Below are 26,417 nucleotides of genomic sequence, written 5' to 3'. Positions count from 1 at the left end.
GGGCCTTACGGGTTGGTGGTGCTGAAGATAAACATGGAGCTGTGGGGCACCATGGCTTTGCCCGTCTCCCGCTTCTCCTTTGGCTTCTTCCCCTCCTCTTCCTCCTCCTCTTTGGTCTCCGCCTCCTTCAAGGGACTGGCTTCACCATCAGTCTTGCTGCTGACTGCAAGGGGAACATGCGGGCGCCTTCAGAACCCCTGCCGCACGCGAGGATGGAGCCCTTCGTTTCCCACCGGGGATGGGACGGTGAGGCGGGGAAGGGGCCCCGGGAAAGTGCAGAGCGAGGTGCCCCGCACACATCCTGGTGTTTGTTAGTTACACTGGGTTCTGCCCTTTTCCCTCCTAGCCTTACCCTTGTCCTAATTTTACATGATATAGCCTTTGCCATATAAATCATTCATTCTTATCACATTTCCCTGGGTAACAGAAGGGTGGTTTCTGTTGTCAAGTTTACAAAGTTTATTTATATCTAAAATCTGGATTCTTTGCATTTATTCACTTACTGAATGTTCACCTCAATACCTGCTGAGTGGCATGTATCATTGTTCCCATTATACAGATGGGAAAAGTGAAGGTGAGGGAAGTCAAGTACCTACCCTAAGGTCATGCAGCCAATATGGGTTCCTATCTAAAATCTTATATCCTTTCAATGCAATCACATTGCAATGGAAGATTTTTAGAAACCATTCCTCTGTTTGCAGCTGCCTTCCTGGCTGTGCTTTTCCGGGTCATGATTAATGTAGGATGAGAATGTAATATTCATGTGAATATGGGCCCAAGACTGCACTCAGGACTGAGGGGATGAAGGGGCCAAGCTGAATGGGGCTCTTGGGGCTGCTATTCCTTGTTTCTATATGCGAGTGACAGTGGGGTCCAGTGGCAGAGAGGTCGAGACCATCGAGTGGGGCGAGGGGTCCAGTCAACCTCTCCCACCGCTCCATTCAGTGGATGACTCTACCCTGGAACCTTGTGCAAGCAGCAAAGCTCTGAGGTTCGGCCCCTTCTGGGACCTTCTCTAAAATAAGTCATCCAAAGTATCCAAAAGCCCTCTGATAACATGCTCTTACCTATGACCAAGGCCATGGGACTGGCACCAGAATGGGAACAGAGGGAGGGTCAAACTTTCTTAATGTTGTTTCTCATAGAAGAGGGTCCAAAACACTTATTTATTGGAGCATAAAATTGAACAGACTCCAAAAGAGGTGGTGAGTCTGAGATCCTGAGACATGACCAATTCAAGCCCAGGAGCACTGGACATGGGAGAGGTCACTTGTTGAAGCAGTACTGCGGGAGGAAAACAAAGCAAAGATGGAATCCTGTGGTCACCATTCACTGACCATGGGCAGCAGGTGGGATTAGCTGGGCAATGAGGGTGGGGTTGGGCCGAGATGGGGAGGGGGTTAGAACAGGGATAGGGAGGGGTTAGGGCAGAGATGGGGTGCAGGTGTAGTGCTTTCTGGCCCTATTTCCTTTCAAGGGCTCCTGGATTAACATCCTTTGTCTGAGGGAACTGGAGAAAAATAGCAGGTGAGTAATAGATTCATAGTGTTAGTACTGAGACCTCAGAGCCCACCAGTGTTCCCACTTTACAGATGACAAAGAGTCCAGATGAGGGACAGAGGTTTTCCGGAGGCCACGCGCTGAGCAGAGCAAGGGGTGCCGAGCCCTCCTATCATCTCTGCCCTATCAGGGGTCCCCTAATTTGTCCAGGGGCAGAGCACCTTGGAAGTCCAGGAAAAGGCCATCAGATATTCATACAAGTCAAAGAGCTCAGTGTATATCTGGGCACAGAATCACACATGACCTTTCTGAAGTCTCTAGGGCAGTGACACGGCCAAAGGCTTAAGGACATTTTATGGGCTAAACTTAAGATTGAGAAAATTCTAACTTATTTTTCCTGCAAATTTGGATAAAACTGTCACCATTTTCACTTGTTGAATGATGATTTCATCCTGCCAGTGGGGTTTTCCATGCAGCTTTACTGGGGTAACTCCAGAACCATGACTCCCCCCAGACTGGGTGGCATGGGTGGTAGGGGTAGCAGGGGACAGAGACTGTGTCCTCACTGTGCACCACGGTCGAGTCCACCAGAGGGCCCACGTCAGGGATGGCGACAGTGACGCTGGTGCTCTCGGTGGCGGCCTTGTCCGTGTTGGCAGTAACGCAGGAGAGGTCGGGCTCACTCTGGCTGATGACCCGGCCCACATCCAGCTGCACGTCCCCCAGCAGCGCTTGTTCACTGCTGCCCTCGGGCTCCTGCTCCGTCAGCGCCTTCCCCACTTCCAGCTCTGCTTCGGGCAGGACGAGGGGTATGTCAGCCTCGTCAAGGGCTCCTGCCAGCCCGGAGCCTCGGGGAACCATCAGACTATTGGTCCTGTCAAGACAGAGGACAGCGCTGGGGCTCAGATCTCAAGATGCTGTTTCAAAGCAGGGAAAAGTGAGGGGAGCCCGAGGAGCCCTGTTGGGGAGCACAGGGCATCTGCTGCCTCCCACCCAGTGGGCACTGCCCACCACCTTATTTCCGTCCATCCTTCCATGACCCGCTCTCAATGGGAGACAGCTCAGAACAGAGACTCTGGTGTTCAGGGGGACAGATGCCACTGCCTGTCATATGTGCACACACCCTATAAAGGGTGTGTTAGCATCACCTCTTTTACAAAATGAGGCTCAGAGAGGCTTATACTGCAGAGTCCCTAACACCAGCTATGTGCCTCCAGGGTGCTCCTGGGACTAAGTTACCTCCTCAAGTCCTGGGCTCCCTCTTCTTCCTGGATCGTGGGTTCCCTGCTCGCGTGGCTGCCCCTGGGCTCGCGGTCCTTCTCCCCCTCGGTGGGCACACCGTCATCCAGGCCTCGCTCCTGGCTGGCCGACCGGCTCTGGGAGGCGGAGGAAGGCTCCTTGCCCTCCGTCCTGACTCGGCGGTGCCGGCTGCGCCGCTGGCTCTGCCTGTGCCTGGCCCTGTCCTCAAAGGTCACCACAGTCTCGCCTCCCCCAGCCTCCTGCTGGGCCGGGTCACAGTTCCCAAGACAGGGTCTGGCCAGCCACGGCGGCTCCCGTTTGCCCAAGGACAAGGGGCTCCTCTGGTTGTCCAGGGCACTCGAGAGGTCCCCTCCGTCCCCCTTGAGGGACCCCCCGCGGCTGATGCGCTCCTCCTCACACTTCTCCAGGCCCAGGCCCAGGGCCAGCCCCTCAATGGGCCGGGATCTCCGGTAGAGGCTGGGGTGGGCATTGAGCGGGTTGAGGGGGCTCAGCGGGTTGAGGGGGTTGAGCGGGTTCATGGGTGGGGCCTCCTCCTTGTTGAGGGCCTCCTGGCTGGACATCTGCATGTGCCGCCTCAGCTGGCTGGTGCGCTGCTCCCACACTGACATGTGGTGGCGGCGCCTCCGCTCCCTCCTGCCAAAGGGGAAAGGGTGATGGCCATGGTCAGAACCTGACAGCTGGAGGCCAGAGAGGGCAGCCCTCAGCAGCCATGGGAAAAGGGCGGGGCACATGGTGCAAGGGGCAAACGGGAGAGCCCAGGACCTGCAGACAGGAAGCACAGAAAGACGCAAGGAGCAGAGGGGTCCACGCAGGAGTGGGTGGTTGGACCAGTGCCTCCCAGCTCATGGGGCTTCCCACTCACATCCCTGCTCCGCAGTAGCTGGGGCAGTGGGAGGGGGTGGGGTCAGCCCAGGACCGAGTTCCTAGTCCCTGGGGCCTGCAGGGCTGAAGTACAAGGTGACCAGGTTTCCACTCCCCTACTCTAATTTGCTTTCAGGGCATCAAACTTTTCCCACTCTGCCCACCACTGGCCCCTAGTTCAAGGTCCGAGACCCTTCTTCTGCCTGCTCTCCCTCTCCTTTCCCTCTCAGATTACAGCCTGGGATTGCAAGGACAGAGAAGTACAATGGTCAGGACCATCAAAGGGTGACGACAGTGACAAGCAGATCCATGCTACAAAATGTCTTGGCATCACCCTCACAAAATAAGAGTGCTGTGGGTCTCCCACAACAGCTGATTAAAACCTCAGAGGACCCTGTGCAAAAACCACTAGCAGCTCATCCTCAAAACCACTGTGGAGCATTTCGGCTCATGGCTAAGAGAAGCATTCATGGGGTAGCGAGAACACACAAACGTGGCACACAGGAGAGTACATGGGGCTCACGCGGCGGAAGGGTAGCCACCTACTCCTTCATCACATGTGCCTGTGCGTGCACAGCTACAAACTGCTAAGGGGACACTCACATGTGCCCACACACGCGCTCAAGGAGGCCCATGCGTGGCTGTACACAACTGCCTATGTGAAAAGTACAGCCACGCCGACATAAGCCCACTCACAGGCCACACACAGAGCGAGCAATGCGCAGGGTCACATACCTGAGACACACACTGGGACAAGCACATACTGAAAGGGCCAGCGGGGCACATCCACAAACCATGTGCACGAAACACGCACGCACACACCACTAATGTGCACACTGGTGCCACTTTGTCCACGGCAAGGACAAAGACACGGTGTCCCCGCACCCACACATAACCACTCACAAACACGCAAACCGGTCCACACATACAGGTGGCTGCTGCGTGGCTCCCACATCGACATGTGGTGTCTTCTCCTTCTGTCTCTTCTGGGAAAGAAAAACGAACAGGTTCAGTTCACCCCAACCTCTAGAGCAACCACAAGCCCCACAGCCACCTGCCGGTCTCCAGGGAGAGGTACAGAGCCCCCAATGTGCCCACATGTTCTCCACATGCCTGCTGCCCTCTGCAGGCTCCCAGCCTTCCAGTGACCCGATTCCTTGCTACGTGCAAACACGTGGATCTAGATTTTGAAGCAAACGAGCAGAGGCGAGGGACCCATTTCTCATTTCATTGAGTAGACTACTTCAGATGCTCACCTGTCATGCCCCACAGGCACTCACACCTCCACCCAAATATCCTTCAGAGACCTGCTATGGAAATCCTGCAACATCAGGTGAAGAGTCATATTTCCCCATTATTTCTAGGGTAGCACAGCACAGTCACATGGGTGTGAGTCCCACTTATCACTCCAACCTCACACAATGTTCAGTGGACAAGTACTCTGCCACGCACACCATAGAGGCCATGCACATCACAGAGTAGCCCATGGCCAAAGGCAGGCCCACCACTCCACGGCCACCGTCCACATACTTCAGGATGCGAGTGGTGAGCCTGCGTTTGTATAATGCAGTGGCCCTGCCAGAGGCCTTGAAGGTTCAGTATGTTAAGCTGGGTAAAGCCCAGTGTTAACCTTCTTAGCCTTGCACAGGGAAAAAATCTCTTCTACACACACTCACTTGCTGTGCCCTTTCAAATAGGCAATGGAAGGGCAGAGCAGCAGGGTGCAGGTACCACCTGCAAAGGCAGACAGGAGTCCTGGAAAAGTGAGACTGTCAGCTCAGGTCAATGCTCAGGTGGAGGAAACGCATCTGAGACACCTGCGGAGAGAGCCTGCCCCAGTTTCTTGGCACACAGGCCCAGTCTGGCCCAATGGACCCTGCCTAGACCTGGAGGTTGGCAGATGCTGCTCCTTTCCTGATAAAAATGACACCCACCCATGGAGACCATGCTAGACAAATTAGCACTGCCCAACAGTCATGTTCTGTATCTGTTGAAGAGCCTGGTACTCCATGAGGAGGGGGAAGCAGGGGGAGCTGGCCTGAGCCTCCCTCAGGGTCTGGCAGAGGTGTGATGCACATGAGCACCCACAGAACGGATGCAGACACCACTGTGCAGACGCCTGTGAGCTCCCCAACTGAATGCACCCCTCAGCTTCGACAGCTGCAATGCAACGAGGCACACGTGAGGTGGCGGTGCCGAGAGGCATGGGTAGCACATATAAATAGAAGCCCACACTCTAGGCAGGCATCATGAACGCCCACTACAAGCAGCACATTCTAACATCTAATTGCAAATTCTCATATATTCAAATACTGGAGGCAGAGGCATGTGTAAGAGTTTAAGTACATGAAGAATCCTCTCTCTTGCATATGCACGCCTGTGCAAGCTCATGTGCACACACACACAGTTATGCACCAGGCAAAAGAGAAACCAAATCGATAGTCCCCACACAAATTGGACACACACTTCAAACCCCTCTTTACTTCTCCACTCACACATGAAAAGATCCAAGTTCAACCCCATCGGAATCACTTAAATGCATTCGTTCCTCAAATCACACAGAGACGCCTCAACGTATCTCCAATCCATGCATCTGTGGCCTTACACGTAGCCCACAATTATCCTGTGGGCCTGGAAGGCCAGTTAACATTTGTCCCCTTCAAAAATGGGGAAACAGGCTCAGATCCTAAGGGATCTCACCAAGGTCACGGGGCATATAAATGACAGGACTATGACAAGCACTCAGGCCTTTCGGTTTGTCACGACACTCTTTCCGTTTCTTCAGGGACAGGCACATTCTTGCTTATACTCCTAAGCAGTGAGCACGCACCTGGCGTAGTACCTGCCAGAGGCACCCACCTCACAATATACATCCCGCAGCCAGAGCCTGGACCTCTGCTCATCCTAGGAGGTTCTTCCACTGCACTGTGCTGGTAACACATACAGCTCGACACCTACAACCCTGCTACCAGCATTTCATTCATTCTTTCATTCCATAAATTGTGAGTTTCTACTCTGGGCTGAGCTTCTCTCCAACTTCCGGCTCCAAACCCACTCGGCCCCCAGGCTTCCTCGTCACAGCAAACAGAACCACCCACTGCTGAGTGACAGCTGGTCCTACCCAGCTGCATGTCCGGATACCTGTGTGTGTGTTTTTAACCCAAACTTATGAGTTCAGGGAAGGTAGGGTAGAAACTACTCAAGGGCCAGAGGATATTCTAGAGGAAGGAGTTGTTCTGCTTTTCTCCATCATTTTTTAACAAAGTTTTTTTGGGGGGGTTAGTGGTGGTTCTCACTCAGAGGAGGGGTCTAGAGGCCAGACTGTCATAGTTTCGAAAAGTGAGGGCAAGATGATGGCCATGTCGGGGAGGGAGGGCTCCACGTGTAACTCTGGAATGCCCCAACCAGGTGAGCCCTTCGCACGAGCACTGGGCAAAAAGGGAATCCTTCCTCACTAGCTTCAAGAAGTCAATGACAAGGTCTGGTGCCACCTCTTGGGGATCTCAGACCCTCTCCATAGATACCCCAGGGCCACCCACAGTTCTCAGGCAGGCCGAGAAGCAACAACAGAAATTCTATGGCTCCATAGTCACTTCTCAGCCTCTCCCCCAATACCTTCCTCCAGCATCACACAGAGGGGTCACCCCACACAGGCGGTCAGCCCCACATGGGGCGTCAGCCCCCTGCCCCCAGCTCTATCAGCAACCACAGGTCCAGGTTGGATCCTTAAGAGTCTGTCCTCACTGACCACTTCACCACCTCCCATTTGCTCCCTAGATTATTCCCAGGGGCCACTCAACCTACTCTTGCCAAAGAGTACTCTTACGTACAGCTTTCGTGTTGCCAAACCCAATGGTCCCTTGCTGTCCTCATCTCACGTGATCTTTCAACAGTATTGAACGCCACTGCCCTCCCTCCTTCCAGAAGAGTGTCCTTCTCTGGTCTCCAGGACACCGTGCTTCCTGGTTCCTTCTCCCACCTCCTGGCAGCATCCCGTCGGCCACAGGCCTCTGTCCTCAGCTCGTCCCTTCTCCAGCTTGACTCTCCCTGGGTCAGTGAGCCATGCTGGCAGCTGAAATTCCATCCAAATGCAAATGGCTCCCCCCAAACTTTTACTTCTAATCCCGACTTCTCTTCTAAGCTTCAGACTCACGGACCCAACTGCCTATTCAGCATCTCCACTTGGATGTCTTATAAGTAGCTCACATTTAATGTGGCCAAAGTGAGCCTTGGCTCTCCATCGATCTGCAGGGTACCCTACAGACCGCCGCCATCTACCCACCTCTTAAGCCTCACGTCTTAGAACCTGGGAGAAATGCTTCTTCTCCCCTTTTATTCATCCACCCCCGTCACATTTAATCCACTATCAGCTCCCACTATTGGGTCAACCTCCAAACTGGAGACTGAGGGGATTACCTCTCACCTATTCCATTGCCACCACCCTACCTTTAAACCCTGTGATCATTCACCTACTTTAAGAGTCAACTTTCTGTGTCCCTGCATCCACTGTTGGCTCCAACAGCCCATTGTCCACAAAGCAGAAATCATGTCATATCCATCCTTCCACTTTAAACTCTCAGGTTACAGTTGAGTACAAGCTAAAATCCTTCACCTGGGCCATCGGGGCGCCCCAAGCTGGCTCCTGTCTGCCGCCCTGACCTAATCTCATTCTATTCCTCCTCGCTCCTCCACACCAGCCGCTTGCTCTTCCTTTAAATGTCACATGACACTTTATACACATTTAGGTCTCTGCTTAAATGTCACCTCTTCTGAGAACCCCTCCCAGACTGCCTGAAGGTGCTCCACCCAGCCCTTGTTCCTCTGCCTTAGCACCCTTTCACGTATTTAACAGCAGCTACCACTATTGAAAATCACTTGTGTTTATTATCGATCTTGCTCACTGAAATAAAAGCTCCACGAGAACACGGAGCCTGTCTTGCTCACTGCTGTGTTCAAGGGCACTTCCTGGCATGGAGTAGGTGCCCTCAGATAATAACGATTTTTGAATTGATTAACTGCCTGTGAGCACAGGAGTGTGGGGGCAGGGAGGTGGGGACCGCTGACTCACTCGATAGAAGGCATGTTGGGCGCGGACATCGGGCTGACCTCCTTGGCCTTCTGGAGTGCATGCTTCTGGTTGAAGGCCTCCTCTTCTTCCTGCTCATCCTAGACACAAAGAAGACATGCTGTGCCTGGGACCCCCATGAAGAAGAGGTGGCTCCCTTGGCTCTCCCAAGGAGGAGTTCTGGAGACCAGGAGGGGTGAGGAGTGCAAAGGGCGAGGTGAAACAAGGCAGAGTGAGGTGAGACTGGCTGAGAGGCTGCAGATGGCCATTAGCCAGGCCTCCTTAGCCCTGGCATGGCCATAACTCTGGTCTCCTCCCTGCTCCATAGGCTGCCCTGGAGAGCCTTGGAAGTCAAAGCCAAGCCCAGCCCTCAGTGAAGCTGGACACAGCTGTGGAGGTCACAGGCCCGAGCTGACACCTGTCAGGTGTTCTGTCTGGAAGTGGTGGAACAGGGCCCTTCCAGACAGAGCCTCTGAAGCACAGCCCCGAGGCTGCGCCTCCCACCACACCATTTTCCCTGCACAGCTAAGTGTTCCCAGGGTTGAGTGTTTTCTTTATTTTCCAGGTTATATTCCTGCAAAGGGCCCCCTTGAGTGTTCACAGTGACTAAACTGTTATTTCATGTATCCCATGGGAGACCCAGACTGGTCTGAGGCTCATCGAACTCAATGAAAGTGAGTCAGGTTTCCTTCATGGTCGTGTGGCTCTCCAATTGTCCAAAAGCTCCCAGAAAGGACCAGACAATGCAGAGAGCCCCAAAGGCCAGAGGGCACCTAGAGAACCATTGCAACCCCAGAGAGCAATGCTTACCTTGGTCAGCTCCTGGGCATTGGCCAGATTGTCCACAGCGATGGCCAAGAACACATTCAGCAGCGTGTCTGGCGTGATGGGTTAAGGATGGGCAAGTAAGAAAAGCAGGTGACTTCACAGCCGGGCTGAGAGGGGATCTCCATATCATTTCTGCTGGGGACACTAGAAGCTACCCCAAAAAGTCACTTAAGCAGGAGTTGTGGGAGGAGGGACAGAGATACTATACAGCTCTGTTGGAAGGAGAATATGCTTTCCCTCCTTCCATATATCATCTCTTTACACAGGACAAATAAATACATGAATGGAGTGAGAAGGCCTTTAAACGGCTATGATGTCTCCTCACAGCAGTATCAAATAGAGGATCATTGAACAACAAGATGGGAAGAGAACTCAATGCAGGAGCTCATCTCTTTCTGGGAGGCTGGAAATGAAGCCCAGCTAGACCAGTCACGCAAACTGTTCTTCGAGATGGAAAGAAACGAGAACTCGCAACCCCATCACTGACCGCTCGCAATAATGGGATGCTGACTGGTTTTTCCCATTCTTTTCGTCCTGGACTGCTTCCATATTTCATTTAACAAAATGCCACGGAGTGCACAAGATCACTATCGCACCCATTTCTATTCTACGCTGTAACCTCTCAAGTCCCACTTTTCCAACGGTCTTTAGGCCCATGTGTTCTGGAACCTTAAAGAACTGGTTCTCACGTGAAAGTCCAGGTCTGACTGCCTCAGGGTGAAAGGAAATCAAGGTGCCACTGTGACAGACTGGCCTTCCATTCCCGTGACTCACTACACAGCTTTCTTCTTATGGGGTCTCTTCAGTCTATAGTCTGCTCTGGCTGCTATCAGTTACCAGGAAACCTAAGGGGGCATCCTTTCTCCGGGAGATTGTAGAAGACGCCAACCACAGCTGTATCACAACAGCTCTTTGTTTTCACTCTACCAACCCCAATTCAAGGCAGTCCCACTCCCCCCAAACATCTAATGATCCTATAGAAGTTTGTAGTTTACAAGGTCCATTCAAATAAATTATCTCATTTACTGTTCATAACTAACAAAGAAGATACTGTTATTCTCCTTTCACATGTGAAAACTAGAAGCTCAGAGAGATCAAGTCACTTTCCCAAGGCCACACAGCTGGCAAGCAGAGTTGCTGGGATTAAAACCTCATCTTCCTTGATCTAGATCCTGTGACCAGACATGGGCTTTGGAGTTAAATGGACTTGGTTTCTGCTCTCCCTTTACAGTTGAGTAATTTTTGATCTTGATCAAATCATTTCTTCTATGGTGCCAGTAAAGCACTGAGTACATACAGAGACTCATGAAGAGCACAAACACAATATCAGTGTTAGATATGCTTAGTAGCATTAGCATTAATCATATTGCTAGTGTTTTTGAGATCTTACTACGTGGCAGGCTCTGTTCTACGTTAACATGAAATTAACTCATGAGTATTACAATCTGCCCACTGTTTCAGCCTACAGTGATCACTTACTCTTCTTTCCCCCAGTTCATAGCATCTCCAGCCATTCGTGTGTGCTCTAGATTTAGAGGGTGTTCTTTCTTCTTCATATTTATCCCCTTTGCCCAACTAGTGTACACATCCTTTAAGATCAGGATCCTTATTTCTCTTAGTATATGGAGCACTGTCCGTGCCCCCTCCCTGCCCCAGTCCAGTTCTACCACCACCATCACCACCCTCCTCCTTCACTGCCGCCTCCGCAACCACTTCCCCCCTTGCCTCCCTCCTCCCACTTCTCCTCAAATGCTGGACTGGGCAAAGAGGAGCATCTTTAAAAGGATACAGTTTCCAAACAAGGTGAGCACAATGAAATAGATAGCTGACCACATGCCCGAGCTGACCCCACCCTGGGAGCGGATCCCATTGTACATCACCTCATTCCAGTCCTCACCTGTCAGGATCTACGCAAAGCAAACGACAGGCAAGTCAGAGACCTGGGCTGGTTGAGGAAACGGGGCTATGTAAAGGGGAAAAGTCTGGGCCTGAGTCTTTTCCATCTACCCCCTTGCTTGGGTATCCTGCCAGGGAGAAAAAAATGTCACTCCCATGAATAATCTAACTTCCTTCTGATATGGAAGAGAACTTTAGGCATTAAAATAGAAAAAGAGCATTAAAAGGAAAGATTCTATTCCTCAAACTAGAGAGTCCCTCCCATTTCCACTTTGCCAGGCCTACAGGAATCGCTCAGACCAGGTAGTCTGTCTGGTCAGTCCACACCTGTCACCAGAGCTGCCAAGGTACAGTTCCTAAGACAGCAACATGTGGGAAAGAGCTTTAGGGGCACCAGGTTGAGAAACTGGGTTCTGGTTCAGCCTCAGATTCTGGCTAAACAGCATTTTTCTTGGGTCTAAGACATTACTGATTTTGAATTCCCCCCATTATTTATAAAGTCTTTGGGGGAGGGCATTAAAAGTACTTCATTAAATGATCACGTGTTAGATGATGCTTCCAGAAAACCATAAATGAGATATGTTACTGAATATCTTGGATTTGATATCTCTTACAACCTCACAAATGTAGGGAGAAGGCCAACGAGGTCATCACAATGGGGCTCTTCTATTATTGGTAAGAATAGAGCTACAGAAGTCCTAGGAATTACTGTGGTGACGATTCTTCAACAAGCAAGGTAGCCAGGTGCCTGGGAGGAGCCTGGAGGGGAAGAGTAGGACTCTCCTAACCCGTATCACCTTGCAGGGTGCACCCAGGGACCTCACGGAACCTGCCAGTTGGCCTCATACCTGGAACACAGTCATGATGGCTGCAGGAAAGGTGTCAAAGTTTGCCGAAGGAGTCCCATCATTAAAGTTAAACCTGAGAAGGAAATTCAGAGGGAATGGAATGAAAATTCTTACGCACCAAGTTTTCCCTTCCCAAGGTTAGGCCATTTTCATCACGTCTTCCCCCTTTCTCCACACACGCCCCTTCCCTACATGCCCCCCATTCCGCGTAACTTGTAAAGATGGTATTAGAGACTATGACTGTGCACTTTGAAGAGCATGTCTTTGAGGGGCATGGGTAATGAGATAGGGTTTGGGCTGAATATGAGGTACAGGGCCCTGTGCTGCACATTTCAGGGACAGTTCCAGAGGAAGGGTTCCCCGGAATAAGAACCCTGTACAATGTGAAAAGATTACAAGCAGAGACACTTGTTCCATGATACACACAGTGATTGATTTGGGGCCATGGACAAGAGCAAACAAGATGGTAACATGGTGACTGAATTAGTGACCCTGGGGCTCACAGGCTGAAGTTTTAAGGCTCCTTTGGATGGAAAGCTGGCTGGTGCTTACCTGCCTCCAAACAGCTGCATTCCTAAGAGAGCAAAGACAACGATGAAGAGGAAGAGTAGGAAGAGCAAACTGATGATAGACTTCATGGAACTCATCAAGGAGACCACCAAATTCCGTAGGGATGCCCAGTACCTACAAAACCCAGACGACATTACAGCAGTGAACAGCGAATACCATGTTATCCCCAAGTCCAGCTGGACATCTGTCTGGCAGGCTATGAATGAGCTGCATTTTTTATCCTTATAGGAAGGAGCGATGGCAGCAACAGTGTGGCTCCCCTTGGGGGTGTGGCACAGGACTTGGCATCATAGATGTTTCTTCTGGTTTGATCTTTGGAGGAGGAGCTGAAGAACGGAGTGGAGGGTGTGATAGGGAAGGGGGACATGTGGTAAGGGGGGGGGTGAAGGGATGAAAGGAACTATAATAAGGCAGAGAGAAGCTTCCACTCTCAAAGGCGGTTGGGAAGAGTCCACATTCTGATCACTTACTTGGTTATTTTAAATATTCTTAGAAGCCGGAGAGCTCGCAAGACACTGATTCCAAAAGATGTCCCAGGTCTGAAGATTGCCCAGACTACTTCAAAGATACTGCCCACCGTGACCTAAAGAGGCAAACCCAGTCACAGTAAGGAGAGGAGGAAGAGAAGAGAGGAACATTCTGGTAGTCAGCAAGCAACAGTTGTCACTGGTGAAATGAAAACTCTCCCCTCCCCACCCAGCCCACCTCTAAAAGGACTACCTATTTGAGAAGGCTGTCAAAGAAAAGTGAGACTCTGAAGTCTCTTCCCACTGCTCTCCACTCCCCTTGTTAACTTTAATCTTTAAACTGTGGACTGGTTTACTGGCAGCTGTTCAGTCCTTGGCGAAGTATACAAGTGACCGCTTCTGCACAAGTATAAAAACCAATAACTGTTCTTACATTGTAACACCTTGAACAAACGGACAAAAGAGACATCCTCAAAGCAAGGAAACATCTGAATTAATTTCAGGTTGCATTCCAATATAAAAATCTCAGAGAGGGCCCACATTCTCTCCTTGTTCTAGAATTTAGTGCTCACAAGAATGGTTTAGTCACCTGTATAATAAATACCTTTCAGACGCTCAGGTCCCTCACCGCCTAGTGTGATGGTGCTACTGGGTGGGATAGAATCTGACTGCTGTAGGAATCAGCAGTGTCAAATTAAAGGCCAAGTTTGTTTTTTGTTTTGATTATACTCCTATTGATTGTGTACTATGTAGTCTAATACGTTGCACAGGGGAGAAATAACCAAAATTCATCCTCACAGCAATTCTGAAAACATGCAGATAAAGAAACTAAGGTTAAAATGGTGTTTCACTGGTTGTTACGCTGAAACTTGCCCATACCCAGAAACATATGTTCCAAGTTAAAATGCAGATTGGCAAGCGCTCAAAATCCTTAGCAAGTAACTGAAATTTTGGCAGAAAAAGAAGTCTGGCAGAGAGAAGTGGCCCAGGAACCCAAAGTTTTGTGACCCAGTACTGTTGGTAATGGACTATGTGAACTGGGACACACGTCCTCTGTGAATGGGCAGGCTAATCCTGACATGTGACACAGCGGACAGGGCTCCTGAAGGCCATGGGGACAAAAGTGTATGTGAAAGCACATGAAGACTGTTAGCGATATGCACAGTTACGTATCAACACTATTTAGGAAGTAGGCACTGTGGGGACTTTCTAACATAACGTGTGTGTGCACAGCCATGTGCATGTCTATGAGGGTCTATCTAGATAATTGTCCCAACTGTAACTGAACGAAAAGAAACCCAAATGTATAAGCTTCTCTTTTTTTACTGAACCACCTTCTGGAATCAAGTCTTTTGTCTTCCTCTCCCAGGCATCCTCCAGTATACTAAGTGGTTCAAATCTCTGGCTGTGGGTCGCTTTGTCAAATTCACTGAGCTATCCATGTAAGTGTGCCCTTTATGGTGTGTGTTACGCTTCAGTAAAAACATTAAAAATAAAAGAACTTAAAACCAACCAACCAACCCTACTAAGGCAAGGATTCACTCATTCCTGACCTCCTGTCAGCTAATCTTGTTTAGTCCCCTTGTATGATTTCTGATTTCAGTGCTCCATGCTGGGCAAGCGAGCAAGCTGCTTATCTCACCCCGCTGCATATCGACAGGAAGCAGGAGGACATGAGGGCTCCTGAGCACTTACCCCAAAGTCAAAGCAGTTGAATGAAGAGTGAAAATAAAGGCGAGGCCCCATGCCGTACATCTTCAGGGACATCTCCAAGAGGAAGAGTCCCAGAAACAAAAATTCTGCATAGTCTGAAAGCATCAAAAGCAGGAACATTTGTTCCCTGATGGCAGGCTCCTGTATCCCCCAGCCCAACACCCCCACCTGCAGTGGAGCCCTCAATACCAGCAGGACCCACACATGTGCGGTCAGTGACCATAGCAGGTCAGTGCCAGGCAACACCCAGTGACATCCAAATTCTCTGACCCAGCAGGAGCTTCAGGCACTCCACAGGTCAGCTCTGCTCTCCTTCAAGAGAGGGTTTGCCACTGCCCTTTAAACGGTAGGTGGCTCTCGGAAAGACCATATCTATGATGAGCGAGCCAGATTGGCCCTATGCACACCCAGCCATGACAGTCTCCTGGAGCCCACTCACCCCCAGGGTCAGCCTTACCCAGAGCTAACCTGGAAGTCCCCGTTTTGGTCTATTAGAGGTACCTATTCCACTAAGGACTTTGGTGACCAAAACTCCCAATACCATTGAGCCTCCTTAAAATACTAAGTGAACACCTTAGAGAACCCGGGTGGTAACACTATCTTACTGACCCATCGGCAAAGATTTGATTCAATTTGATTCAATAATGTATGACAGATCAGAATAGTTATGGGGACAGCTCTGGCCTCCCTCACTACACGAAGAGGGAGAACTCTGGCTGAACAGAACCACTGCCAGGCCCAGCACGCTCCTGGCTCTCCGACACTTGCACCTCAGTCCAGCTGCCCCGAGAGCCAGCAGACACGGGTCACTTACAGAGGAGGTGGGTGAGCCACTGGGGCTGGTTGTGATGGACGATGGCCACACAGGCGGTGTTGAGAGCCACCAGGCTCAGCACGATCCAGTAAAACACTTGGGATTTAACCATGTGGCGGACAGAGATGCGCAGGAGCCTCTCCTTGTGCCGGAAATAGGAGGCCCCGTCCACCTTTGCGCTTTTGATGCTGGCTCGGGCCAGGGGCGTGCCTGTGGGGGCGACGTGAGGAGGGAACATGAAGCTGCCAAAATGCCCACCCTCTGTGGCAAGGGGCATTCAAAGGGCAAGGTGGATGAAGGCCCTCCCCTTTTTCTGGGGAGAAAATACCTGCCGTCAGCCACAATCTCTAAGAGAACCTGGGATTGAACACCTGTCATGCTAAGGGGTTGTCAGTAGGAATTTGTTTAAATATCACATGGAAGATGGCGATGGAAGGGGGTGGCTGCTGCTGTGGTTAAGCAAATAATTGCAGGTCCTCAAATGGGGGCTACTAGGAGTGACGAACCCTCAGATCCTCTGAACATGTCTCAGAGTGGGTTCCCTTTACCACACAGGAGAGACAGGCCAGTGGAGCACGTGGCCACACGTGACGAATCTGCGTTGGATTCTTAGCCCTAAGCCCATGTTTCATGCAAACAGTATCCCCTGGTCCATTTTCTTCTAAGTCACTGTAGTTTACATCCCCACACCTTTCTCTAATTACAACCCTTGGTTCTGGATTCTTTGGATTCTCTTCTTCCCTGTGATGCTTCTCAAAAGACAGGCTCTTCCTCTTTATGGGAGATTCAGAGAAGTGAAAGACCTAGCTGGTGCCACTCACCCACGGAGGAGATGTCAACACAGTGCTCGTCGCTGGAGTCTCGGGTCATGGCCTCTGTGCGGCTGCGTTTGATGGTGGCCCGTCGAAGCACTGTGCCAGGACACGGGGGGCGGTGAGAACATGGGCAACCAGGTCATTCGGCTCAAAACTGAGGACTATGGGCCAGAGGCCTCTGTGACACAGGCAACTGCCCTGAAATATCTGGGCCAGAGTTACAGAAGTCGCACATGTCTACAGAGACCTGACCCATGCTCAGGGGTACCTGTGAAACACAAGGGCTCTGGAATCCGCGCTAGAGTTATCTCCACGCAGGAGAGAAACAGGCACTCACTCCATAGCTATCTGCGCTGGCTCCTCACACGCGAGGCCACTTCCTGGGAATGAAAGTGGTCCCAAGAGGACCCCTTTATATGCCATGGGTTGTATGTTGGACTTTTTATTACATGCTCTCAATGACACACCCTAGAACCAAGTAACTCTTGGATGTGGTTTTCATCACTTTAAAAAGCATTTAAATTTGTGACTCAATTCCCTTCCTTTTAAAGGATTTTATGACAGAGAGACTAGGGTTTCAAATCCCAGAGCGCCCCTCTTTTCTTTCTTTCTTTCTTCTGATTGAGAGGGACAGCCGCTCATAAGAGGGGGCACCGCCAGTGGGCTGAGGCGCTGACTGGAGCCTTACCTTCCAAGGCCGACGTTCCAGAGTTTTTATTTTCCTCAGCAAGCATGACTTCCTCTACATGGAAACAAACGGTTTACTCAGTTATCTGTAAATGGCAAATTATTTTGCAAAATGAAGATCCCTCAGGGAGGGCATGGGCTCCAGGGCAACAGAGATGGGAAAAAAGGATCATAGTCAGTCGCAGGCAGCAGAAAGCCACTGAGGTCACGGCTCGAGCCCCCGAGACACATCGGAACGAAAGTTCCCACTCAGTGTGCGGGCACTTGGGCAATGAAGGTAAAATGCAGCTCTGTGTCTGACACGCTTGTTCAGGAGGATACTCATGAGAGGAAGAGCTGATTTTTTTAACTAAACCCCCCTAAATGGACAGGAATGAAAAATTTCAATTTCTGTTTTTTTCTACTCAGGTTCTTGCCTTCCTAACCCCTTAAATCTTTTCCAGCAATGGGAGCTTCCTAAGTTTCTTCTGTCTGCAACATAACATCTACCCACTCATTCAGGAGGTGAGACCATGTTTTGGGCCCTGGCCTGTCTACTTTGTGAGGACAAGGCAGGGGACAACACCTATGCACTCTCGGAGACAAGAGCAGGGCTGGAGGGCCGGCTTCCTCCCATCCCTACCACTCCATCCGCCTTGCTGAGCAGAGCCTGAGCTGACCATGCTTGGGACCATCATGAATGTGTCCCTGTGATACTGGTTTTTATTCATGATCTGCTCTTGGCACAGAACTATTCAAACCCTTGGAATTTACTGTCTTTTTTACGCTAAAGAGATGACTCATTGTGGGGGAGGCCTAGACAGTTGAAAAACCAACCTCAGGATTAGAAAGTTATAGCTTTTAGCCCTGTCCCCCTCCCACCTCCTGGGAAGGGAGAGGGGCTAGTTATTATTCAATCACCAAAGGCCAATGAATTAATCAATCATGCCAATGTGATGAAACCTTCACAAAACCTAAACGGGGGCTCAGGGAGCTGCTGGGTTGGTGACCACACCAGGGTACTGAGAGGATGGCATGTGTGGATAGAGAGCATGGAAGCTCTGTACCCCCCGACCTCTGCTCCCACACGTTGATCTGTTTCTTTCTTCATTTTGGCTGTCCCTGAGTTGTACCCTTTCTAATAAGCTGTAGGAGTAAGTATAGTTTTTCCTGAGCTCTGGAAGTTGTTCTAGTGAATTATCAAACCTGGGACCCTCTGAGTTTGTAGCGTAGAAATGCAGGTCATCGGGGGGCTCTGCTTGTGGCTGGCCTCTGACGTGGGGGCAGGCTGGTGAGATTGAGTCTTTTACCTGTGGAGTGTGCACTAACTCCAGGTAGTACCCAGTGTCAGAACTGATTGAATTGTTGGGTATCGGATTAGTTCGAAAAATGGCAGGACTGGATGGTGGTGGAGCAACATATTTGGTTGTTGGTGTTTGGAAAAGAACCACACAGTCCCCTGGCCTCCCCAAACGCAGCCCTGTACTCCACCAAGATGCCGTTATAGGTAGGATACGATTTTCTAAGACTTGTTAGAATTAGCCTCACGAGCATCCCTCCAAACTTGCCAACAAAATAGTCCATGTCTGGTGGGACTCAGAGTCCCCTACTTGGCCCTACCCTCACTTGGCCCAAAATAGACCAGTTTAGGGACCTAAGCAATCATTGCCGAGGATTCCAGCTGCCGGGAGAAAGCTTGCAGCAGGCCCTGTTAAAGGATGGTTTAATTTAAGCACTTGTAACAAGTTCAAGGGCAAGCAGAAGAGGGTAAAGTCATTACCACAATTCCACCTGCATATAAAATCAAGAGCATATAATGAATGTATTTCCCAGGGAGGGGGGCATTTTGAGCTTGGAGGGTACCACGAAGGATGGCCATTATACCAAGTCCTAATGTTTAGCTTCCTTTTTTAAGTATAGCCGCGGGCGAAACTCTAAGTTAGCATGTTAAGTGTTATTGGCGGGATGCTCCTTGATGCAGACAAAGAGGGTTTTAAAGTTATTGGACTGTACAGTTTGAGGGCAACCTTTTAAAATAGGTGCCTGTTAAAATACCTCCTAGCAACCTGAATGACCTTAGCCAGAGTCTTGTTGGCTTTGTATAGTGACTGGGCTTTGGGGTGGGCAGATCTGAGGACCCCCAAAGCAGAGGGAGGTGTGTGGAACTACTGAGCCTCTGGGAAGCGCTGGATGTGCTGAAACCTCCCCCCTCCCCAATGCCTTTTGCCAACTTTGCTTTCGAACTTGAGAATGTCTTTCCAGGGAAATGTAACCCATATGTCTCTGATTCACTCACGCTCCATTTGCACAGGGAAGGGCCAGGAAGCACAGGTTGACGGCGCAGTGCGTCTTTTTTCTTAGAAGGAGAGAACTGGCTTTGCCAACTGGAAGAAAGTGCAGCCTTACAATCCTGCACAGATTTGAGAAGCAGAGCTACAGAGAGCAGCACCCTGGGGCCACCTGACCCTAAGTGCTCGGAGGTAAGGGCAGGAGGGTTCTTTCTCACTTCTGCCGCCGCCCACTCGCTGGGGTGGTCTGTCAGATGGCAACTCCATCCAGGAAGCCAATGGCAGTTGGGACTTCAAGCTGCCTGCCTGGCCTGGTGGCAAATCTGCTCAGTAAGGCTGAGCTACCATTCTAGGAAGAGGGGAGGGTTCACCTCCGCTCAAGAGCCTTGCTGGGGAAAGGGCGAAAGACAAAGCAGTTAATACGAGTGGCTCAGGCTACCAGCAGATAGTCCCGAAGAGGGGGTGGTGATTGTCATCTGGCTTTGAAACAGTATTTTCAATCACACACTCTCTCTCACCCCCGATGGATAATCAGGCATTGACTCCGGAGCAGAGAGAGCACTTCATGTATTGGACAGAATGGGTGTCACAGCGTCATCCCAAAGCTCTTCTAGAAGAATAAGGCTCGGGCAACTAAGCAGCAAATCAGATTCCAAATTTTTCCCGGGAGACCTCACAGTTGTGCTGTGGTTCCTACCAGGAATAGAGAAAAGGTGCTGACTGTCGCGTGTAATTTTTTATTTAAAAAATTTACTCTTTGCTCAGGAAGAGAATGAAGATAAATGGGACCAATGCAATCCAGCCTTTAAAACAGCAAGGCAAGCGAATGCAGTCTTTTTTACTGACAGAGATGAGGTGATCGATGTCCCTCATACACAGCTGAGCCACAGTCCCACTCGGAACTGGCAGCAACGTGGGCTAACGCAACCCTGGTGGGTTTGGACCTACGCTCAGGGCTGGGTGAGAATCATTCCTGATGCGGAGCCACAGAGGGGGGAACTGGTGACAGCTCAGGAAACAGGCAAAACCAGTTCTCACATCATCTGTTCCCTGGCCTACTGGGATGGCTTCACAATTGTTCTCCCTGCTTCTGGCCTTGTCCTCCTATTGTCTATTTTTAAGGCAGCCACCAAGCACTCCTTCAAAATCTTAAATCAAAGCATGTTCCTCCTCTGTTTAAAAACCTCCAGTGGTTCTTGCCTCACCCTCCCTTACAATACTGGTCATGCCCGACCCACTGCCCTCTCTCCCTGTGATTACCCTCATCTTGCCCCGTCCCCCTCCCCTTGCTCAGCCCCTCCTGACCCTGGAGCACTCCTGGCTGCTCCCACATTACAGGCATGGCATTAAGATTCCTCCCTCAGATCTTCCTGTGGCTGGCCCCCTCATCTCCCTCAAGTGTCCCCCAAATAGGTCTACCTTGACCCCTCTATTTAAAACCACTAACTTCCCCTAAGGTCCATGGCCCTACCTGGATCTGTTTTCATTGGATCTTCTTACAAGTTACTTATGTATAATTTTGTTCACCACTGCCTTCCCCAACTAGAGGGTAACGAGCTCCACAAGAGTAGAGCTTTGGCTCACTGCTGTACCCAGGTGCCTGGAACAGGACCTGGCACAAAGGAAGCCAAAAGAAACAGTTGTGGAATGAATGGGTTGTTATTAGTACAAAGTGTCACCAGCCCAAACTCAGCCCCAGGACTGGGATACGTTACCTTTGACTCAGTGCACCTTGCTGAAATGCCTGTCTCGTGAAGGTGGTTAACAGAAGAACAGGGACTGGTAGACGCCAGATAAAGGAAAGGGGGACTCGCAGGGAACCCCAAAGCAAGTGAGGCATCTAGAGCTTCTCCCTGCTCTGGTCTGGGCTGCCCCTTTGCATGGAGGTGTTGGGCGTGAGCAGCAGGAAGGTCCCTGCCACCTGGGTGCCCACTGTGACCAGCCGCCCCGGCCTGCCAGCCTCACCCGCTTTGTCGATCCAGGCGCGGTACCCATTCAGCTCCCGCTCAATCTGCTGCTGGCGCCGCAGTTTCATGAAGGCCCTCCGGTTCTCCACTCTCTCCCTCTCCTTAGCAAATTCCCTGTGGGCAAGGAAGATACGATTCACTAGGTTCGGGCAGTGCCGCGACCAGGAGCAAGGGCGAAGCGAGGAGAGAGTGTTAGCAGACACCTCTGGGCGCCCCCTTTCCCCTTCCTTGGCCCCAGGCTGCACCTATGACCTCCTCAAAGGGTTGCTCAGAAACTCACCTCATCCGGCCTCGCGCAGGGACCTCCCCAGGTCAGTGTCATTTAATCAGCACTAACACCTTCTCCTTGCTCTATTTGGGAAGGTGTTTTCTTAGTCACAGAACAAACCAGGTCTCAAAATGCTCTATGTTCCGCACCCCCAGCTATAACGGAGGCCCTCAGCTTTCTGAGGGGCACGGCTACTCTTTAGCTTTTAATTACAATAGTGATTAATGTGTATTGGCTGCTTATTCTAGGTTAGAAATTTTTCAGACCCATTAACTCATTTAATCCCCACACCTGCCCTATGAAGTAAGCACTATTAAAACTCCTGTTGAACAGATAGAGGAAACACGGCTTAGAGAGGAGAGAAACTTGCTGGGGTCTGCACTCTAACCAGAGCGCTGTGCCTCCTCTGGGCTCCTGTATGCTGTGGTGCTCAATAATGGCTGTCACTGAAGACCAGTGGCGCTGAAGGGCTGACATGCTATCTGAAGATGGCTGGTAAAGGATATAAGGAAAGGAGCAGGAGAAGGGCACCTGGGCCCCAGGAGAAAAACAGTGGGAAGGTGAGCAGAGTGGAGGGGAGATGGTGAGACAGAGGGAAAGCCAAGGTAAGAGTCAGGGAGGAGACAGAGCCCAGCGATGGGCACAGGGGACTACAACTCTGTGGCAGAAGACAAGAGACTAAAGCCTGATGGAAAATGAGAGAAGAGGAATGAGTGTTGCCTGCCAGAAGGGAGATGATTTAATTCAATGGGTGAGCAAATAGGGATCAGGAACTATTTCATTTGCTAGTAGACCTCCAGAAACCACCTGCACCAAGCACCCTTCCAGGCAAGAACTCTCCTGGCTAACGTGGCACCTCCCAGCCGTGGCACAGGCACTCCCCCACTGCTCTGGAAGCTGTCAAGGAGCTCCCCATAAACAAAGAGGTGCCCCTTGAAGATGAAGGACTCCAGTACTCAGTGTGGGTCCTGACAATTACTCCCTCATACCCAGGGAGGAAGAAATGAGCCAGAGGCTGAGGGACATGCTCCTGGCCCTGTGCAGGGCAATGGGAGGGACCTCATCAGGTCCCTCCTGCCAAGACAGAGATGGAGTCCTCGGCACAGACACCTTATAATGGTCATCATCAGGCTGAGGGCACGGGTGTAAGGAATGATAGAAGGAGAAATTCTCCTGGGTTTGGCTTCAGGTTCAGTGGGTTCTACTAAGGGTATGGAAAGGGAGAGGGTCAAAATGAAGAGTGCCAGGGCCAGTGAGTGACAAGATGACAAATTCAAGCCCTGGGGTACCTCCTTTCCCCACCTTTGTTTATGGATTTCAGCAATCAGAAAGTGACGAGGGGCTGGCTTCGTTCATGGTGCCTTTAGGGACCTACCAAAGTCCTCAACTTTGGCTCCTTTTCTTCTTTGTATCCCTCCTACCCAATTAGTGTCAATTGTGTCTTGGTTCTGTCTTTCGAAGGACACTAGATCCACCCTCCCTCTTCATCCTCACTGCCTTGGTCCAGGACCCCACCCTCTCCTACCTGGACCATTTCAGTAGCACCCACCTGGCCTCTCTACCACCTGCCTCTCTTCCCTTCATTTCCTTGACCTCACAGCTATTAGAGTCATCCTTCTAAAACATGTATTGATCTGATCACTTCCAAACCTAAAATAATAACTACAGGGAGTAATATTTGTAGAACACTTTCTAATTTTCAAGCACCCCTGTATACTTCCTCATAATCTTTACAACTCTTCTGAGAAGCAAGCAGAACATGTATTTTCATCCTCAATTGAAAAGCTAAACCACTTGTGCAAGTTTAAGAAACAAAGCCAGGGCTAGAGCCCAGACCTGTCTGTTCCACGAGCCCAAGCTTCTTATGCCCCACGTATCTTCCCAGTGGTGCATCTGTATGTTGTTTTCTTTATTATTTCACATGTATGTGTCTTAGTTTTTCAACTATGCTCTGGGGGAGTCCAGGGAAGTTTCAAGCAAGGCCTCGAGAAAGGGGACTTTAAGCAGGCGGTGACCTCTGCCTCCACAGCCTCCTCCACCTGCTGCTAATGCGGTACACACAGCGAACACGGCCTTCAAAGTCTTGCACAGTCTGATCTGGACGTTTCTTTCCAAGCCTTACCTTCCATCAGTCCTATCCACCCCCATGGCTTTTCTGCCTGGAACCCCTTCTTCCTGGCCCCAGTCTGTTAAAATCTTTCAAGGCCAGGCTGAAATGTTACTGTTTCTGTTTAGTCTCCCCACCCCCCCAAAACACACACCTGTCCTTAGTCTTCTGGCCTCTCTTCTACCTTTTTTAAATGTTTTTACAGCCCATCACACAGCCAGACCTTTACTGGGTTGAGCTGTGCCTGAGACTCTCTGCTTTGTGTGAGCTTTTTGTGAAAACGTCGTGTCTTTCTTAACTTCGTGTCCTCTCAGACTAGGACAGGCCTGGCACATAGTATATGCTCAATAGATTTTTTTTTTAATTAAAAATATCCAGGCTGATTTGGTGAGCATACTGATAGCTCTGTCCTGAATCCCAAAGGCCTAAACAAAGGCATGCTCCCTCTCTGCACTGACCCAAATTGAGCCAGGTGAGTTTGTGGGAATGTACTAGTTGCCAGGTAACCCCTAGACACTGCCACCACTGTTTCTCTCTGGCTCCACTAAAATCTCTACAAAGTCTATAAAGTATGCAGCATCTCACCTCTAGTTGGCCCCTGCAGTGACCATGTAGCGTGATTTCTGGTGGGATAGGCCAACAAGCCCAGGCTAACTACCCTGTGTAGTTGGAAGTTTCCTGGCTCCGGGTCTCACCATCTGGCTTCCCTGCTCTCCTCTGTCATCGCAGGCCCCCGTTTCCTCCCACCCTCCCACCTGGCATCTTCACTGGGCTCACAAGCCCAGAGCCAAACAAATCTGGCCTGGGCTTTTTAAGAATCCTCTTGGATAAAGAAAGTAAACAAAGAACGTGCAGTGGGGACAGTTCCTGCAGCTAATGCACCTCAGTGGAGGAAGGACCGTGTGGGGTGTGGGGTGGGCTCCTATATTATGTTGATGGAGTGCCCTCTTCTGTTTTTCCGTTGGGAGCCTAGGGCAGAAAGTCTGGCACCAGTGTCTTTCATGACACTTCTCCCTCCTTCCCTTGCCATCATCATTGTTTGTGCTCATGGCTCATCGCCCGACTAGTCTGCAGGCTCCACGAGGCCACGCAGAGCCTCTATTGTATCACATCCAACAAGAACCTATGAAAAGCAACCTTAGGCTACTATTATAGCAGATTCAATAGATGACGGAAATAACATATGAAGAACAGCTAATATTCATGTAACACATTTGTGAATTTTTAAACTTATAAATCACTTTCATGTAAATTAGTTCACTTATATTTGCAAAAACCCTGGGAGAGTCAGAAAGGTTCTTGTCCAAGATCACCCAATTAGCCAGAATTCAAACCAATGCCGTCCGATTCCAGGGTAAGTGCTGTTTCCACAAGTGCTGTCTTCTATGCTATCTAGACATTAACCTTTAAAATCTACAAAAGGGATTTCATTTCAGCCCAAGGTTGTGGAAAATAAGGATATAAAAACAAGAGTGTTTGTGTATTTTTCTAAAGGGACTGTCTTCTTCATAGAGAAGCAGAATAAGAATCCATTGCTCTGTGTTGGGTTAGTAAAGACCTAGTGTAAAATTCATAGCATTAGTCAAGACAGTGATGTACTGCTTGATTTTTGTATCCATAGTGCACTCATCATTTATTTATACACATATTGCATTCCACAGAGAACACAGACCAGCAGGATTTAGTTCCATCACCTGTCAAAAATAACAGACTATTCAAACTTTAAAGTCAACATACCCACCACTCCCATGAGTGGATACATGGCCCAACCCAGGAAAGAAAAATATGTTCCTCCCATTGCACCCCTTTCCAGAGGACCTGAGTATACTTTTCCTCTTCCCAGAGGATCCTGGGAGTCAGATGATGATGCTTTTGTAAAGATAAAACATATAACCATTACCCTACTTATTCATTCAAATGACCACTGCCAAACTTCCTATTGAAAGGTGCCTCAAAGAGAGGTCCTTCAAATATCTCAGTTTATCCAGTTCCCTTGGACTAAGCAATAGGAAATTGTAAAGGAGGCAATCTGGCTGACAGTAGAAGAGTATTCATGGCCCCTAAGTCCTCTAGGCACTGGCCTGTAGCTTAGGGTAAGAGGATGGGTAATCAGTCCTTTCCACTGGCTCCATCCAGTGTTTCCACCCCCATTGATGTAACAGAACTCAAAATGGAATGCACCAAGGCTCCAGAATTCCAAACAAGGGGAACGGAAGTAAATCCCCCTATGCTCTAGCAGAAATGCTACCAGGTCTATTCTCAGGGCTAGGCATCTGGGTGGCATCAGCTATTAATAACCTGGACAGTAACCTCTCAGTCTCAGTTTCCTCATCAGTCACTGCTGACATTAGAAGGACACAAAAACCCTCATAACCAGGGGCAGGAGTAAATCTGATTTACTCTGGGAGTCCTGCCTGATTCTTGAAAGGCATTGTATAATAATAAAAATCCAATGAAAAGGCAACATAAGAAATGGGAGAAAAT

General features: G+C 50.1%; 1 protein-coding gene across 1 annotated transcript in view; it reads right to left on the bottom strand.

Moving 5' to 3' along the window:
* The window catches only part of CACNA1E (calcium voltage-gated channel subunit alpha1 E), a 351,537-nt gene that overhangs the window by 61,573 nt on the left and 263,547 nt on the right, over nt 1–26,417 (bottom strand). Inside the window, exons 10-24 of the mRNA XM_081120447.1 lie at nt 21,557–21,672; nt 17,326–17,379; nt 16,644–16,733; nt 15,823–16,032; nt 14,991–15,103; nt 13,299–13,411; nt 12,811–12,942; nt 12,259–12,331; nt 11,304–11,421; nt 9,497–9,564; nt 8,690–8,787; nt 4,551–4,607; nt 2,740–3,393; nt 2,067–2,374; nt 10–163 (exon numbers count right to left, since the gene is read on the bottom strand). Of these exons, the coding sequence (XP_080976573.1) occupies nt 10–163; nt 2,067–2,374; nt 2,740–3,393; nt 4,551–4,607; nt 8,690–8,787; nt 9,497–9,564; nt 11,304–11,421; nt 12,259–12,331; nt 12,811–12,942; nt 13,299–13,411; nt 14,991–15,103; nt 15,823–16,032; nt 16,644–16,733; nt 17,326–17,379; nt 21,557–21,672 (2,358 nt within the window). The remainder of the gene's footprint in view (nt 1–9; nt 164–2,066; nt 2,375–2,739; nt 3,394–4,550; nt 4,608–8,689; nt 8,788–9,496; nt 9,565–11,303; nt 11,422–12,258; nt 12,332–12,810; nt 12,943–13,298; nt 13,412–14,990; nt 15,104–15,822; nt 16,033–16,643; nt 16,734–17,325; nt 17,380–21,556; nt 21,673–26,417) is intronic.

Source organism: Miniopterus schreibersii (assembly GCF_964146895.1).
Source record: "Miniopterus schreibersii genome assembly, chromosome: 19".
Lineage (NCBI taxonomy): Eukaryota > Metazoa > Chordata > Mammalia > Chiroptera > Miniopteridae > Miniopterus > Miniopterus schreibersii.
The sequence above is the reverse complement of the archived record's forward strand: the minus strand, read 5'-3'. Positions and strand labels throughout refer to the sequence as shown.